The 17,819-nt window shown below is 49.2% G+C and overlaps 2 protein-coding genes across 2 annotated transcripts; one reads left to right on the top strand and one right to left on the bottom strand.

Moving 5' to 3' along the window:
- Positions 1-4,721: 4,721 nt before the first annotated feature.
- LOC136933095 (zinc finger protein 366-like) lies at positions 4,722-9,424 on the bottom strand. The gene is given in 8 exon segments (XM_067228476.1): positions 4,722-4,782; positions 5,174-5,462; positions 5,576-5,750; positions 7,209-7,400; positions 7,598-7,748; positions 7,944-8,111; positions 8,366-9,384; positions 9,386-9,424. Coding segments are annotated over 8 exon segments (2,094 nt in total).
- A 6,122-nt stretch (positions 9,425-15,546) lies between these two features.
- On the top strand, positions 15,547-16,603 carry LOC136932560 (isotocin-neurophysin IT 2-like). The gene is made up of 3 exons (XM_067227695.1): positions 15,547-15,666; positions 16,002-16,206; positions 16,411-16,603. The coding sequence occupies exons 1-3, from the start codon at positions 15,547-15,549 to the stop codon at positions 16,554-16,556; spliced, it is 471 nt and encodes a 156-aa protein (XP_067083796.1). The 3' UTR covers positions 16,557-16,603.
- Positions 16,604-17,819: the final 1,216 nt, after the last annotated feature.

The following is a 17,819-nucleotide window of genomic DNA, read 5'->3' as shown; positions in this document are numbered from 1 at the left end:
CTTGACAAATTTTACAAGGGGTTTCATGAAGCCCGCACCATCGTGTCTCTTCACCAAATAGACGAGCTAAAATTATCAAACTTTTTTTGTCTCAATTTTAACGCTAGAGATGTGATCGAATCAATTTCTTATTTTTTAAATGTTGTCTTTAATGCCCAGAATTCTTCAAAAAGAAATTGAACCCAACACTTATGTTATTGGTACGGTCTTAAGAATAGGGCTACTGTGTGGACTCCAGGATCCAGAGAGATGTTGGTCTTGTAAGCTGAGTTAAAATACATTGATCGTTTCCCTGATATATGACAACAATTGTTTGAATGATAAAATCGTGGTAGTTGCTTTGATCTTTGAAGAAAACACATCCTCTTCTGGCCAAAGTGCCATATCAACATCGGACGGTAGAGGGAGCTCTTGTGAGGGGGATGTGGTGTCCAGGTTGACCACGGCACTCATGGAGCAAACTGGTCTTTAAACCAAGTTCCCATTGCATCACATTCACTCCAATAGACGACACAGCAAGGAAATTGATTTTCTGTCATTCTTTTAAATGTAACATCTGCCTCACTCCTAAAAAATAAATAGATAAAGTCTAGGAAAAGCGTTCTATAAAGTGGTCTGGCTAGGCCTAACCTATTTATCCTACTTTTTGTTATTTAATAAATGATCACCTCCTATAATAAGTGCATTCCTGCAGCATTTAGGGAGGTGTCAGGTTGAGTCTGGGCTGGGTCCCCCTGCTAAACAAAAGCTGGAAGAATTTGAGCACCCTCTGCTTCAGTCGCTGACCAGCAAAACAGGAAGTCCTCACCTGAGAACTGTGCCAAAGAGAACACACAGGAAGTGAACAGTTTTTGTCACAACACTGGTGCTGCTTCCATCCACCAACGGATAGACTGTGGCCGTGCTCCAGCTACCCTTTTACCCTTCTGGAACTTTGCCCTCGTACTGTAGAATTAGATTCTAGAAAGTTCTACACTGAAGATTCTAGAACTGTCCTCTGTAACCTTTGTCCACTTCAATCACTGTGCCTCAGAATGTAGCCTGGAACAGGTCACATCACCACCGCACAGGAAAATAGAGAAAGAGAGAACCCGCTGTTGTTTCTAAGCAAATATTTGCTACTGTGTTCCTCACAGCGTAATACAAGTATATATGACCAAATCAAGATAAGAGAAAAGCTTAACATCCTTGCATGTGTCGGTGGATGTGAATGTTAGAAACTGCGGATTGGTGACAAGAATCCAGAAGTGTCATTTCTCTATACCTTTGTGGTGATCATCCCGTCTGCTTCCCCTTTACTGTAAAACCCTCTCCAGATACAGCAAGTCTCTCTACGTCAGAGTAGACCTCTATAGAAGCCCCCTCTGTGGTCTTCTGTACGTTTAACAATCTGTTTTGTCACCACGTGAGTCAAGAGTTGGTTGATGGACCATGCAAAAGCGCTCCATGTCCCGTCCATACGGCGGTTTACAGTGCCCCAGACGTGCAGGGCGTGACGTGAAGGGGACCGACGTGAGCCAGGCCAGGAGACGACTCGCCAACTGGAGGATTGACATCGCACGGGCGAAAGGAAGGAGTCTGTGTTTGAAAACAGACAATTGTTTTCTCAAGCCAAGTCTGGTGACATCACGATCCGCAGCATTTCCCACAGGGTGCCATCATAACCCTTCACGTCGGTATAAACGTTGTACAGTTGTTAAAGGTTGTCAACTCGTGTTGTTGTTGTTTTTTTTATCAGAGAGGGCTGAAAGCTATAAACTCTAACTGCTACCCGTTGTATAAGCTTTATTTACACTGGTTCATACCATGTTAAGAAGTTATTTCCTATCCTCACTGATGATGTACAACAGTGGTACCCCAAGCGGAAAAAGAGCATTGTTATGGTATGTTTATACTTAAGTACACATTATGTGTAATATTTGTTTTGCCTCCGACCATTGGTCATTCCTAGATAACCATGGAGAAGTGTGTGTACAGGTGTCATTCTTGCAGGGCTGCATCCACCCTCATCACCAACATCCTTCTAGCAGACTTGCTGTGTGTTCAGCATCAGACTGAAAACAATCGTAGTGAGGGAGAGACCAAGAGACAGAGACAAAGAGAGAGAGAGACAGAGAGAGACAGAGACAAAGAGAGAGACAGAGAGAGAGAGAGAATGAGAGAGAGAGAGACAGAGAACACCATATTCCTAAGTTGAAACTGTGAACGGTTTGAGGAAGTGCTCACATCCCTCTCCTCTCCTCACATCCTCCTCTACTCTACGTTTCCATCCCAACCACCAGCCTGTACAGATAGGGGAAGAACTGAGTGTGTGTCAGGCAGGTCCAGGATCAGCCCGCACTGGTTCACCTGCTCTACCTGCAACAATGAAGACAAGGTCACACAGCTGACTTCAGATCAGCGGTTGGGAGCACTGTTGTCTCATCCTGTTCAAAAAGAGACAAGCCCTCTGAGTAATGTAGAGACGACCACACAAACACACCCATACATGCACACCCACCCCCACACACACACCCATACACTCATACACACACCCACAGGTCTGCTGAACTGAAACTTGGGTTACTAGCTGAGTCTGAGGGTGAAAAGGGAACACTCATTCACTCACTCTTTCACTCTCACACACGCACGCACACACACACACAATATACCTTCTGTAAGCATTGATGGGAAAAGATGTCCTGTGGTTTAAAAAGGTGATGTGACCTTTGATTGTTGGTCTGCTAGAAATGATTCAGAGTTCTTCTTTCATCCTGACCTGCGGTCTCTGTTTGCCATAAAAACACTCTAAAGACAAGAGACAATCTGATATATTTTGAACATACAGGAAGGTCGATGCTTAATTGATTGATAGAGGGATTTTATGGGGCTACACTGCTTTTATGTACTGTGCATTCATGCGTACTGCCTTGTCCATACAGTAGTGCTCAGTGCACCAAACACAAAAGACATCCAGAATGTAAAGTGAAGGGGACATTTCCTTAACCAATAGTTCTGACCTCAATATCTGATTGGCTGACAGCCATGGTATATGTATGAAAGGTCACTGCTAATGCCTCTTCATAGTTCAATAATACACTCATGCACATATAAACAGAGGCACACACATGCACATATAAACAGAGGCACACACATGCACATATAAACAGAGGCACACACATGCACATATAAACAGAGGCACACACATGCACATATAAACAGAGGCACACACATGCACATATAAACAGAGGCACACACATGCACAGGCAAACACACAGACACAGACACACACACGCACAGACACACACAGGTTCGGGGACGTCCAGTCGGGCCCCTGACCCCCACTGAGCGCTGCTCTGTGTTGGTTTGTTTGGGACCTGAAAGAGAGAAGGGGAGATGTTTTTTTTTTTTCTCTTCCCCTTCCTTTCCTTTGTAAGAGAAGCGAGAGATCTCTGTTCTCCAAGAAGAAAGGCATGGTCTTTTTCAAAGTCCTTGTGATGGTGTGCGTGGTGGGGGAGAGGAGGGCAGGTGGACAGCCCAGAGCCCCTGATGGGAACAGATGTGTGGATCCAGCGACAATGTTCATGCTTTGTACTTGCTTATGAAAACACCCACCCTTCCTGGACTTCATTTAAACAGATCAAGTCACAATTTAAGCGTATTCAAATCTTTAATTTGTTTCATAAGTAGGTTCACAGGTGTGATTTCTTTCATTGACAGTGGCTCAAAATCATTACAGGAACCCAAGCCCGATCGTGTTTTACAAACCAATTCTATTGACTTCTCAGTCAATTAGAAAATCATTTACAGAATCAGCGGAAGTTCTGTTGGTGAAAGAGGATTCTAAACATCATCAAAACTGCATTTTATTACATACATTTTTGAATAACAAAAATAAACATTGGTATCTCGATTGTCTGGAAACAGGACATGCTGAAATCTCTTTTCATACGTTTTGATCAGCAGTTTATTTACAGTGCACAGAAAAAAAAGAACAGTTCAAAATCACAGAAAATATATCTTTGAATTTTCAAAATATTTGTCTTATATGTTATATACAGATAAACCCTGATTAAAGTCTTTTAATAGAGACATATTTGTTCACGTTTTAAAATCAGCTTCACAGTTTAAACAATACAGTCAAAACTTAAATTGTTCCTTCCTCCCTCTCTGAAACAATTGTTTAATAAAAAAACACTGTATTTTGTATGTATGTTACCTAGAGAACTACAGGTCCTTGAGGAGGAAGTCATTTTACATCTAACACCTTACGGTAACACCTCACATATTGGAAGGATGACGGAAGATTTTTAAATGTTCTCCCTGATCCTCATCCTCATCATTCTGATCGCTCTTTACATCCTCCACTTCCTCTTTCTCTGGTTCATTTGGCTCTGATTGGTTCGATTCTGGAGGGGGAACTGGATCACCTGGCTCTGATTGGTTTGATCTTGGGGGGTAAATTGGACAACCTGGCTCTGATTGGTCTGGATCTGGGGGTTCAAATATGTCACCTGGCTCTGATTGGCTTGACTCAGAGTCTGTATCATTTGGATATACCTGGTCACTTCCTCCTGGGTCTGACCCAAACACCCGTCTATTTATCTCCAGGTAAAGCTGTCTCGCAGTTACTAGTGCGTCACCTGACTCATAAACCAGTAAACCTGTCCCCTGGTGACTTGCCCTGTCAGCTGGTTCTGTGTGTGGCCAGGGCACCTCTGGCATGGCTGGCCCAGGAGATCTCACCTGGTCAGCAGTGTCATCCCTCGGATGATCACCTGGTTCGGATCCAGTGTCGGACACCTGGCCACCAGAAGACTGGCACACCTGCCTGTCAGGCTGCCCTGGGCTGAGCTTACCCGCCTGAACTTCCTCACCCGGCAAATCAGCTGGGTGTCTCCTCCCTCTCTCCTCCTCATCAAGTGGGTACCCCCTACCTCCCTCCTCCAGCCCAGTCTGGTACCCCCTCCCTCTCTCCTCCCCATCAAGTGGGTACTCCCTACCTCCCTCCTCCAGCCCAGTCTGGTACCCCCTCCCTCTCCCCTCCTCCCCACGTGGGTACCCCCTACCTCCCTCCTCCAGCCCAGTCTGGTACCCCCTCCCTCTCCCCTCCTCCCCACGTGGGTACCCCCTACCTCCCTCCTCCAGCCCAGTCTGGTACCCCCTCCCTCTCCCCTCCTCCCCACGTGGGTACCCCCTCCCGCCTTCCCCCAGTCCAGCCCGGTAGCCCTTCTCCCCCGCAGCGTTGTGGGGGTACACCTCGGGGCTGTACTGGCTCCTCCGGTACAGGCTCTCCTCCTCGTCCTCCTCCTGGCAGGAGCTGCCGGGCGCGCTCTCCCCGTCAGACTGGGACAGGCGCAGGCTGGGGCGGGGCAGGCCGTGGGGGCGGGGCTTCTGGGAGAGGTCGAAGGGCTCTTCCTGGTGGAGGCGGGTCAGGAGACCCAGGGGGGAGGAGAGACAGAGGCGGGCCCTGCGCCTGAACACTGGGAGGAGGGAGGAGGAGGATCAGAAACAGCCAGACTCCAATGCTCGCCGTTCTAACAGTTCTAAGATAAAGTGGGAGGTAAGAATGGTTTGACCTGGGTCAGGTCCTCACCTCTACCGTCGAGCCCTCGGTCCATGATGCCATGCTTGACCTTCATGTGGCGCGTGAGGTTGCCCTTCAGGGTGAACTTGCTCGGGCAGTAAAGGCATTTGAAGGGCTTGCTGTCTGAGTGGAGGTGCATGTGGCCCAACAGGTTGTGCATCCTGTTGAACTCCTTCCCACAAAGCTGAGAAAGAGAAAGAGAGAGAGAGAGAGAGAGAGAGAGAGAGAGAGAGAGAGAGAGAGAGAGAGAGAGAGGGATATAAAGAGAGAGAGAGATAGGGTCAAGACATGGGTAATGATCAACAATTATAGCCCCATCTCATACGTTCATTTATAGATGTTTGAGTTGAGTTCTGAAAGAGACACAGGCCAAACCACAAAGGCCATTTTCCCAGAGAGAAATCTGCTCGTAATGGATTTGTGTAATTTACATTTCACATGCCATTATTTCTTGAAACACAGCCAAGGAACTTAACAGAGTGAAGTGAACACAGTCCAGGGATTGATCAAACAGCCCTTCCTGATGGACGGCAATCTGCTGGATGACTAATGCTTTCAGTATGCAGGGCTGAAGAGCAGTACGTAATCATGAATGAATGCACACACACACACACACATACACGCACAGTGAACCACGCACACAATGAGACGTTCACACACTACTGGGGAAAAATAGAGTCAGACACACACATACACGCTCTCTCTCTTTCTCTCCTGTCTTTCTCTCTTTCTCTCGCTTTTTTACTCAGCACTCTATCTCTCTCTCAGTCCTTTCTCTCTCTTTTTCTCTTTTTCTCTCTCTCCACGTACTCCCCTCTCGTTCTCTCTCACACCTCTGTGTCTCTTTCCCCTCTCTTTCTCTCTCTCACCTCTCTCTCTCTCTCCCGTCTCTTTCTCTCTGTCTCACCTCTCTCTTTCCCCTCTCTTTTCTCTCTCTCACCTCTCTCTCTTCCCCCCCCCCCTCTCTCTCTCTCTCTCTCTCTCTCTCCCCTCTCTTTGTCTCTCACCCCCCCAGAGGAAGCGTCAGTGAGACGGGGCCAGGAGGAGGGCTGGGAAGGGCAACTCCTGCGCTGTCCTTCCTCTGCATTCCTTTTTTTGTATTTATTAGGGCGGTCCTTTCCTTCAGGAGGATAGAGGGACTGTACACTGTCCAAGAGGACCGTGAGAAAACAGGAAGCCCCCTTCCCCTCCCCCCATACACTCCCCCCACCCCCACCCCCACCCCACCCCGCCCGCCCCAGCGAGAGAAAGCGAGATGAAATCTATTTGCGGGCCCCGTTCTCCAGGGAGGCTGTGGGGGGGGGGGGCCATTGTTTGAGAGGCAGTTTGTGAAGCGATATCCTTCCTATGGAGGAGAAGGCTGCCAGAAGCCTCCCCTTCTCTGCTATCTGGTCATCGTTTCAACCCTCCGCCAGCCAGCCCCAGGGTCATGCACTCTGCTGCCGCAGGCCCTTTGCACTGCGCTGCACGTCAAACCCAAAACACGACCACAACCACCGACACCGCTCCTCGTCTTTTAAACGAGTGAGGCCGAGTGGCGTTGACGACTCCGAAAAAACGTAGACGAACATCCGTCCCGGACGAAGGGCCGACAAGCCAATTCCATGCGCATGGGACCCTGTCCTCGAAGGGGGAGACCCACCTTACACCTGTAGGGCTTGCTCTCCGAGTGGACGATCATGTGGGCCTTCAGGGTTTGCTTCTGGACGAAGCTCTTGAAGCACAGGTGACACTGGTAGGCCCGGATGTTGGTGTGGATGAGGACGTGGCGCTTCATGTTGGCCAGGAGGGTGAACTCACGGCCACAGATGCGACACTTGTGCTCCTTAACCCCCTGGGGTGTGGAGGGGGGGGGTGGGGTGGAGGGAGAGGGCAGAGAGAGAGAGAGAGAGAGAGAGAGAGAGAGAGAGAGAGAGAGAGAGAGAGAGAGAGAGAGAGAGAGAGAGAGAAAGAAAGATAGAAGAGTTGAGAAAAACACTTGGATTCAACGCTGGTTGTGGCTGAGCATGGCCGTGTTTCGGGGGGCAGTACCTTGTGTGTGAGACTGTGCTGCTTGAGGTGATGGGACTGGATGAACTCCATGCCACACTCGCTGCAGATGTACGGCCTGATGTCCCTGTGCTTCATGGTGTGGTTCTGCAGCTGGCTGGGGTACTGGAAGGTCTTCTGACACTCCCCACACCTGGGACACACAGGGGAGAGCAGAGGAGGGGTGGGAGTGAGTGACCATGTGTGTGTGTGGGGAGAGGGGGGGAGTGGATGTGTGAGTGGGTGTTTATGTGGGTGGGAGGCTGTGCGTGTATGTGTGGGCTTTTGTATGTATGTATGTGGTGCGTGTGTGTGTGTGTGTTGAGGTGACCCCTCGCGGCCTGCGTACCTGTACAGCGTGGGACCCCGGTGGGACGCCAGGTGTCTCTTCAGCTGGGCCAGCGTGGGGAAGTCCAGGCCACACTCCACACACACGTTCCCCTGCTCCCGCTCGTGCTTCAGCTCGTGGGACTTGAGCTCGCTGGGGTAGGCGAAACCCCGACCACACACCCTGCAACTGGAGGGGAGGGGAGGGGAGGAGAGGGAGAAGATGAGAGGAAAGGAGAGGATCGGAAAGGAAAGGAAAGGAGAGGAGAGAAGAGGAAAGGAGAGAAGAAGAGAGGAGAGGAAAGGAAGGGAGAGAAGAGGAGAGGGAGAAGAGATCTGAGAAAAGAAGAAGATCCCATTGCAGTTGGCCCCCGCCAACGCCAACCCCTGCCCCCTCCTCCACTGCCGACAGACCCGACCCCTCCACCGCCCCCCGTCCCTCACCTGTAGGGCTTGACGTCGCTGTGCTGCATCATGTGCCTCTTCAGGTGGCTGGTCTGCGTGAAGGCCTTGTGGCACACCTGGCACTTGTGCGGCCGCGCGCCCTGGTGGGTGAGCAGGTGCGTGTGCAGGTGACTCAGCTGCTTGAACAGCTTGCCGCACAGGCGACACCCGTGGGGCTTGATGCCGCTGTGGCCCAGGACATGCGTGACCAGGTTGTACTTGGAGGTGTACGACTTGTCGCACATGCGGCACTGCCAGCGCTTCTGGTCGCCGCCCGCCACGTCCACGTGGTAGCTGTCGTCGATGTGGACGCTCATCCCCGGTCGGGGGCCGCGGTCTGGGCCTTGCCGGCCCGGCCCGAGGCCCTCCCCTGGGAAGAAAGCTCCGGAGGAGAGGTGCATGACAGGGCCGGGCATGAAGAAGGGGTAGGGGAGGAGGCTGGGGTGGAGAGGGGGGAAGTAGGGCGGCGGGGGGTGGAGGAGGAGGGGAGAGGGGGGCCAGATGGGGGAGGGGCTGAGGGGTTCCTGCTTGACCTGGACAGGCAGGCTGAGGCCTGGGGGCCTGGTCCTGGAGAGGGCCTGGTGGTGGTGGAGGAGCCGCAGCCTGCTCAGGTCGATCATCCCCGGGACGGGCTCGGTGGACGGGGAGCGGAGGGACCGAGGGAGGGGGAGCGGGAGGTGGGAAAGATCCACCGTATCGCCCGGGTTCCCGCGGCGACCGTCCGCCCCCTCGGCCTCTCCGCGGCGGGGCTCGCCGTCCTGGGGGGCGTCCATTTTGAGAGGCGTCCGTTTGCGCTTCTGGGAGCCCTCCCGGGGGCCGAGCAGGAGGCCGGGGGGGCGGAGGAGGTGCAGGGGGGCGTGCGGGCTGAAGGCGCTGTGGTAGACCTCTCTGCTGGGGGGGGTGTTTGTGTATCGGGCAGGGGGGGGGGAGAGCTCTGGGGGCCGCAGGTAGAGGGGAGGGGGGCTCAGGTAGAGCCTGTGATGGGGGAGGGGTCGAGGGTCAGGTCTCAGAGGCGGGGGGGGTCCTGCCTGGGGGGGGGCCCAACGTGTCTGTCTCCATCCTTTTCCTGGGAGGGGAGAGAGAGGGAGAGAGAGAGATAGAGAGGGAGGGAGGGAGGGAGGGAGGGAGGGAGGGGAGGGAGGGAGGGAGGGAGGGAGGGAGGGAGGGAGGGAGGGAGGGAGGGAGGGAGGGAGGGAGGGAGGGAGGGAGAGAGAGAGAGAGAGAGAGAGAGAGAGAGAGAGAGAGAGAGAGAGAGAGAGAGAGGATTACCCATCATCGCTTTGGACTTTGATGCTAATACACAATACATTGTCTTAAAACTTATCTAATCTAATCGGTGAGATTATCTCAACTAACAGTGTATCTTATCATTATTATCAGGACATTTGGTCTTTATGGTATGTACAGAACTGCATGTACATTATGTAATGTGATACTTCATGAGCACATACAGAATTTACATAATCTGTCTCTTTTTGACTGAAAATAATAAATAAATAATAATTTTCTGTACATGGTTGGAGTGACTGCTGACTGCACGAGAAACAATCTAGAACCATTCAACCTGTCACCTGTCACTTCTCTATTTCACATCCCTCTCTCTCTCTCTTCCTCTCTCTGTCTCGCTGTCACTCACTTTCCCTCTCTCTCTGTCTCTCTGTCTGTCACTCACCCTGCCCCCCTCTCTCTTCCTCTCCCACCCCCCTCCTATCTTTCTGTCACTCACTCACTCTTTCCCCCCCCCCCTTCCCCTCCATTCTCCCCCGTCCTCAATCTGTCTCTCCATTCCTCTCTCCCTTCACCTGTCTCTGTCTCTCTCTCTCCTGCAGTCAGGAACTAGACAGTTACGTGTTCACCTCTCCCTCTCACTCGTTTTCCGCTTCTCCCTCTCTCTCTTCTCTGTTCATCTTTTTGAATAGATGATGGACGTGCACTTCTCTTTTCGCCCTCGCCAGCAAGTTGATGCTAAAGGGCATGTGTGTGTGTGTGTGTGTGTGTGTGTGTGCGTGGAGAGGGGGAGGGCTGAATTATTGGGTGTGCTTTGCCTTCGGCAAGGGCACAACCTTTGTTCTCCCACATATTTATTTATTATTTATTTTCGCCCCCCTAAGGATCAGTCAATATTTGGACTACATACACAACGGCGGTGTCAAAAGGTTCGTCTTGGTAGCGATTGCGTTGGTTGTATTTTTATTTATGTTCCGTTGCATGGTTTAAGTAGAAGTTGTGTTTTTGTGGTGAAAAGTGAAGCCACAAGCAAAGAGGCCAGGGTGATAACTATTTACTCATTTTACTTTGTGATGTGAAACACAATTATGAAATGTAATGTACAATATTAGCTGATATTATTAAGGAAGTAGGCCCACATCTACTTTTGGAAACGGTAGTCTACTATTTCACTGAAGCATTAAGCCCAATTTATACTTAGGTCGCAGACACTTTTGAAAAGGTAGCCGACAGAAATGACGTCTCGGTCGACACTTTTAAGCCCAATTTATACTTCGGTCGCAGACACTTTTGAAAAGGTCGCCAACAGAAATGACGTCTCGGTCGACACTTTTAACCGTCGCTTAGAACCTTGAGCACAGGCGACTGCTTGCCGAAGTATAAATGCAGCAGCCTGAGCGACACTTTCGTTGTAGGATTTATTATGACAAGTAAACGATTTGTGGGTGAAATGATCATTACCTGTGGTTTCAAACCAGTGTTGCTCACTGCAACGCTGTAGCCTACGCGAGACACTACAAAAACATCTACACAGCTGTAGGAAGTCAAACGGCGACAGAACATGTTCGGCACTCCCCTTACTTAAATCAAAAGTCTATCTAACTGCTAACCTTAACTTCATTGCCACAGCCTAAACTTTGTCAATCTGTTCATAAAAATAATTTCAGCCTAAACCGTACAACGGAACGTTAAATCCAATTCAACCAACGCAATCGCTACCAAGACGAACACAGCAGTAGTCTAGTACTGTACTGTAGTAGTACAATTTACCGGGGCAGCTTCTCCACACAGGGATAGCGCACTTTGCGTTGTTACTGTTGTTACTTAATGATCGCTACCAGTGAGCTTTTCATGAAAGCGATTTTCCACTAAATAAATGTCAAGCTTATTTACGTTTTTGGGGGCATATTTTCGGTTTGAAGATGATACTGTTTGAATCGCGATTCAATCTTCTACTGCCGGTAACGTCGTAGAATAATCTTCAAAGGGGGTTCTTTATTCATGAATGAATGCAATGAGTAGGCTAAATGCCTGAAAATATCACGAGAAGGGAAAAACTTAAAACGTCATAGAGATTAGGTCAATTTTTACACCGGTCTGCCAAATTTATTCGTTTTGATTCAACGATGAGGATGCCTTTTGCTGGGGAAATGAGAAGATGTATTTCATTCTACACTTCACTCGTATTTTCAGTTGTAAATGAGCAGCAAAAAAAAATGCTTTTAAATCTATGTAATCTTTATAAATAATAAGTATGCATTTTTATATAAAATATACAGAAATATCAGTTTTAAAAATGTCATTCAAAAACGGACCCCTGTGCAACCGACGCAAGCAAGCACACCATACAATTTCCCCAGAAATTGTACCCTCCCTAGTTCTACCTCACACTCACCAGACCAGTAACATACTGTACAGAAACATGCTCATCGGTGAGCCATTTACAGTATTCTGTAGGAGTGGTATGGTATTGCAAACCAGAACATGTGTGATGCAGAATGCTGACAAATTCTGGCAGATGGTCTTTGGTGTAGAAAAGCTGAGAACGTTGATAATATTCATGTAGTATGGGAGTTTGAGAGTCTTAGAATAACAGATGGATAAGGAGCAAAAAAGGAGAGGGGGGGGGGGGGTGAGGAGGAGAGAGAGACCCAGGGGTGAGGAGGATGGAGAGAGAGGGATGTGGAGGACAGTGGAGAGACAGAGCGGTTAGGAGGAGAGAGGAAGGATCGAGGAAGATAGAGGGATGAGGAGGAAAGAGAGAGACTGAGATAGAGGTGACTAAATATAGTAAACAGTCCATTTCAGTTGCATTGAGCTATACGTGGTTATGTGAATAGGGCTGGACAACGTATTTTTTAAACCCTTAAATGATCAAGATATTGCTAAAGATGTTATGTATGGAAAAAGAGAAATTGTGTTGAAACACATTTCGCATATTCAAGAAATACAGTAACATCCAATTATAAATTGTCTGTAATTGTTGAATTTCTGTAATCAAATGTCAAACTAAAATAAACATGCATATTCAGAGCTAGAGAAACCAATTAGCAAAAAAAACATCATTAGGTACTACTGTTTCTGACTCGAGGAACTGTGGATTGTCCATACAGGTCTATGTAAATCACAGAAGCATGTTGTCCATCTGTTTATTACATTTAAAAAAACAACCTTCAGACAAATACCATGCTCCATATGTATCCTCCACCACACGCACCTTCTCCCCCTTGTTTGGATTCCACATGATTTCTCTCAGACCCCCCCCCCACACCCAGTTGCAATCATAACCCCCACTATTCTTCTACACACTGGCTATCCAGTATGTACACATACAATACCTCCCCTACCACCCCCCCACCCCCTCACCCACCACCACTAACTGGATCCCTACCACCCCCGCATATATCTATTCTTCTTAAACATGTCACCCACAATACTGGACATGACTACCCAGTATGCTATGAGAGAGACGACCCCCCCCCTCCCCTCTCCAGCCCTGCCCCTGCCAGTGGGCATCCCTGGGCGGGTGGGGGGGGGGGGGGGGCACTCCAAAGTACAGACCCCCAACATCCCCCCTGAACACAAGCCCCTCCTCATGCAGGTGCCAGTCAGAGCCCTAGAAGCCATGTGGAACTCACCCTTTCTGCGCGCTGTCTCTCTCCGGCTGGGAGTGTGTGTGTGTGTGTGAGCGTGCAGGCTGGAAGTCTGCAGCAGCGCTACCTGTCTCTCTCTTCTCTCTCTCCTCTCTCTTCTCTGGCCCAGAATCTCTGCCGACTGAGTGGCCAGCCCGACGACGGACAGCATTTGAAGTGACTTAAGAAAGAGAACAGGAACATTCACTTTGTTCTCGTTTTTCAGATGAGTACCTTCGGAGAGAAGGAAGGAAGGGAGGGGAGAGGAAGTCAACAAGCCGAGTGCCTTCCTGCAGAAAAATAAGGAAACTCTCGATAGACATCTCCATTTCTCTATGAATCAAGGATTTCCACAATCTCTGGATGAGGAAAACTGTGAACAATTCAAATAAAATATATGCACAGTGCTGTTAGGATATTGTTCTCTAGTAAACTGCAGTAAACTGTAGAACTGGAGGTTTGGAACCTGTTTAAATTATGAGAAGGATGGTGGTCTGGGCTTCCATTGGCTGCAGGGGAATGTGTTTTTCACTGCTAAATTCAGAACTTGTAAGATAGCATTTCTGAGGCAGCAAATGTTGGAAGCAATAATCCCTAGGAGATCAAATAAAAGTTCTATCTCTCTATCTATTGTTTTGTAGGGCTTCCAGACAACACTGGCTCAACAAAAAAGAAGACATCAATTATTCATGAAGTTCAACACTCCTTACTGGACTAATATCCTGCACAGGATCCTCTGCAGGGTCCTCTCCATGATGGATGTAGTCATTATAAATTCTTTACACTGGTATTTTACCAGGTCAGCTTGTACTGCAATAAGGCCACTAGATCTCAAACGATTCCACATTAGGTATAACTATTATTGCGCATATCTCTGAACACCAGTCCGAGTTCTGACAAAGCTTCATTCTACAGCAATATAGCTGTTACTCAATTTCGTCTATACACTGGGCATGGTAGTCTTGGAAGGGGTTGATCAGTGTGAACCATCTGTAATGTGTCTTCCCAACCACAAGGGGGCAGCCATATCCCACATCTTGAATCCCTAGAAACCAATAGAGAGCTGAATGTCCCGACTTCCTCTGTCGTGGTTGTCAGCTATGGAAAATGGATTTCTGTTTTACCCGAGCGGAAGTTATATCTCCCATCATCGGAATGACTCATCTTTTTGATAGCTGAGGTGATCTTCTTCGAACTGATTAAAAGTGTGGTCTGGAATTAGACCTGATGGAACACAGGTCATGCCTGTCACCTGACACACACTCTCTGTTCCCTGCTTGCGCTCGTCAATGTCATGACCACCAATCAGTAGCCGTCCAATAATCATCGTAATTGAGCTCATTACAGTTTTGACAGTGAAAAGACTGATGGTCGTCATCATTATCGTGTTAATGAACCCATTCAATCAATTAACCCAAGACCCTGGACAATGTGTGTGTGTGTGTGTGAATTCATTTATGTGAGGTGCTAACAAGTTAATTGGAAGGCTAATCAGGTAAGTGACATCGGTATGTGCCCATCTGTCTGTGCCTATGTGAATGTTAAAATATGTCTTCGTAGAAATAAATGATCAACGATAAGTTAATGCAGACTTGAATCTCCCCATCCCATCACAAGAACCACAGCATCTTATCGGTGGAAATGATCTCAAGCCTTGATTGGAATCATCTCCCCATCACCTTCAGCATAACCCCACCTCTCATCTCCTTGTCTCCCTCCTCCAATTTCCCCAACCCTCTCCTCTCTCTTCCCCTTCCTCTCCTCTCTCTTCCTCTTCCTCCCAGACCCTCTCCCCTTCCTCTCCCCTCTCACATGCATGCTCACGGACCCAGGTCCGTCACTTAACGATGCTCCACAGCCGGCTCTGACTAGCTCCGCCTACTCTGCCCCGCCCTCGGCCTGACCTGGGGGGGGGTGAGCAAGATTGAAGGGGGGTGAGGGGGGCGCTAACAAGGCCTAAGTGGCAGTCCGGTCTGGGAGTCACTCTCCGAGGGTGGAGCAGGATATATAAGAGATGGAAAGTGCCAGAAAGGGAAGACAACCTGTGCAGTCACCTGGAAGAGAACCTGAAGAGAACCTGAAGAGAACCTGAAGAGAACCTGAAGAGAACCTGAAGAGAACCTGAAGAGAACCTGAAGAAACCAGCGTCCTTCAACTGTACTATCTGAAGATCCGCAAGAGGTAAAGCGAGGCTCCCCTAGAGCGTGCTCTCCTAGAATGTTCGTTTTCGTCCGTCACTGTTTTTTTGGACCCATCTTGTCTCACTCGCGAACATTCCCACATCTCTTCCTCCCTCTCTCCTTCCCCCCCCCTCCGCTAGAGATGTCTGGAGCTGCCGTCTGCGTGGGTCTGGTCTTCCTGCTGTCCGTCTGTTCGGCCTGCTACATCTCCAACTGCCCCATCGGAGGGAAGAGAGCCATCATGGACGCCCCTCAACGCAGGGTGAGGAGCTGCAGGTTGTTTCTGTGGCGCCGGGAGGTGAAACACCTGCTCACAGCCAACCCCCCCCCTACGGTTCTGCCGGGAGAGGGGCTGTTTCTGCTCGACCGGTGACGTGATTGATGTTTAGGGACTTGTTATGTATGTTGGTGTGATCATGTTATGTTATGTAGGGACTTTGTGTGAGCGTGTTGGATCCTGTGTTTTGTTCGAAGTTCTGTTAAAGCAGTACTGGGCTGGAATAGGGTCGAACGTTGGGAGACTTCCCGTTAGGATGGAACACTGTCCCATTCTAGAATGTCTAAAGGTTGTCCCCTTGTCTTTTCCTCCTCCTCCAGTGCTTGCCCTGTGGGCCAGGGGACCGAGGCCGCTGCTTCGGCCCCAGCATCTGCTGTGGTGAGGGGCTGGGCTGCTGGCTGGGCTCCCCTGAGGCTTCTCGCTGCGTGGAGGAAAACTACCTGCCCACCCCCTGCCACTCTGGGGGGAAACCCTGCGGAGCGGAGGGAGGCCACTGTGCTGCCCCCGGTGTCTGCTGCGACTCAGGTGCACACACGCGTCACCTTGTAGACATGGGAACACATCTGATAGACATGTCAGCGCATCTGGTAGACATGGGAACACACCTGGTAGACATGGCAATGCACTTGATAGGCATGGTATCACATCTGGTACACAGCAGCATACAGACAGTTGTAGTGTGAGGAATCGCTAAATGTGCGTAATAATTTAATCCCTGCGTCTTTTCAGATGGCTGCGCTGTCGACCAATCCTGTTTGGCTGAAGAGGACAGCGAAGAACTAATCAGCCAATCAGAAGGCGACGACTCCAACGACATCATCCTCAAGCTGCTGCATTTGACTGGCCACGCCGCTCCTCATCGAATCCACCAATGAGCAGCCAAGGAGGCCAGGGTTCCACGGGTGTCTTTTTGGAGGTTGGGGCTGAAGGTGGGATGGGATATGTAGTTCTTGATCATGCCTAGTTGTAGTTCTTTGGCCGTCTCACCTATCAGAGTGCTCACTGACCTCTCCCCTCAGTCACCAGACAGAATACCCGGATAGAATCCTGTTTGAACCATCTGAGGTTGCCTTTGTAATTATACCAATATATTTTGTGTACTGCATGTATTAAGAAAGTTCACGGGCCCATGAGAAGGACAGTCGGTGACACCGTCCTTATCTGTGTCTTGGTAATAAAGCTTCTGGAAGAATCCACGTGCATTTGTCCTTTTTTTGGTACTGTCTGCTCTCTAAGAAGCGCACAGCTCTGTGTGTCACCTTTTCCTGCTACGTAGCTTTGATCAGATTTTGAAACGCTTGGCATCGTAAAGAATATCAGACGGTGGTACCACAGTTCAGTCACTGAAGTTGTTTATTGTCTCTTTGGTGCTCAGGGTTACTCAACCCAGGCTGTGATTGACCATGGTGTGGACTGTCACCCACTGGCTCCTATCTAGCAACACCAAGCATGTCTTTGAGGTCTGGCAATGGAACTACTATATGATTGGTGAACCTTGATTTGAGCACTTTGGTTGCATCACACCAGGCCACACACACTTAAACCTTCTCTCCCACACATACTCACACAGACCCTCTCGTTTACTCCCCCGACACACAAACACAGACACACACATTATTCTCACACACACACACACACATTACCTTGAGCAACTTTTATCACGAGTGCAGGTCACCTTTGAACAGACCAATTTGGTCATCCACGTTTAAATGTCACCTGATGGTTGCACAGTTCACACACTGCATGTACTATAGTAATGAGTGTAGTTTGTACCATATTAACTTCTATTAAATTTTATTATTATTTTATTATTATTTCTTGCAACATATATTAACTGTTTGATCTAGATCAACCATCATGCTATCACGACTGTATTATTGCGTTGTGTATTGTGTGAACAGGATGAGGTCATCTGAATTGGTGTTGAGATCAGATCAGGATGATGCAATGACCGACCAGGTCAGAGAGAGACCATCTACAGATCAGGTCAGAGAGAGAGAGACAAAAACAGAGTACGTCAATCCTGTCAAGATTAGAGATGTTGCTTCTACAATGGGAGACCCCCCCCCCCCGTGTGTTCTTCAAGTCTTATCTCCCCCCTCCTCCACCCCCACCCCACCCTCTGTTTCTGAGTGTAG

This window comes from Osmerus mordax, chromosome 24 (assembly GCF_038355195.1).
Source record: "Osmerus mordax isolate fOsmMor3 chromosome 24, fOsmMor3.pri, whole genome shotgun sequence".
Classification (NCBI taxonomy): domain Eukaryota; kingdom Metazoa; phylum Chordata; class Actinopteri; order Osmeriformes; family Osmeridae; genus Osmerus; species Osmerus mordax.
This window is presented reverse-complemented; position numbering and strand designations above follow the sequence as displayed.

Excerpts from the sequence above, each read along its gene's own strand:
- LOC136932560 (XM_067227695.1), top strand. The coding sequence starts at position 15,547 with ATGTCTGGAGCTGCCGTCTGCGTGGGTCTGGTCTTCCTGCTGTCCGTC. Across the intron at positions 15,667-16,001 it reads TGGACGCCCCTCAACGCAGG|TGCTTGCCCTGTGGGCCAGG; the intron begins GTGAGGAGCTGC and ends CTCCTCCTCCAG. Across the intron at positions 16,207-16,410 it reads CGGTGTCTGCTGCGACTCAG|ATGGCTGCGCTGTCGACCAA; the intron begins GTGCACACACGC and ends GCGTCTTTTCAG.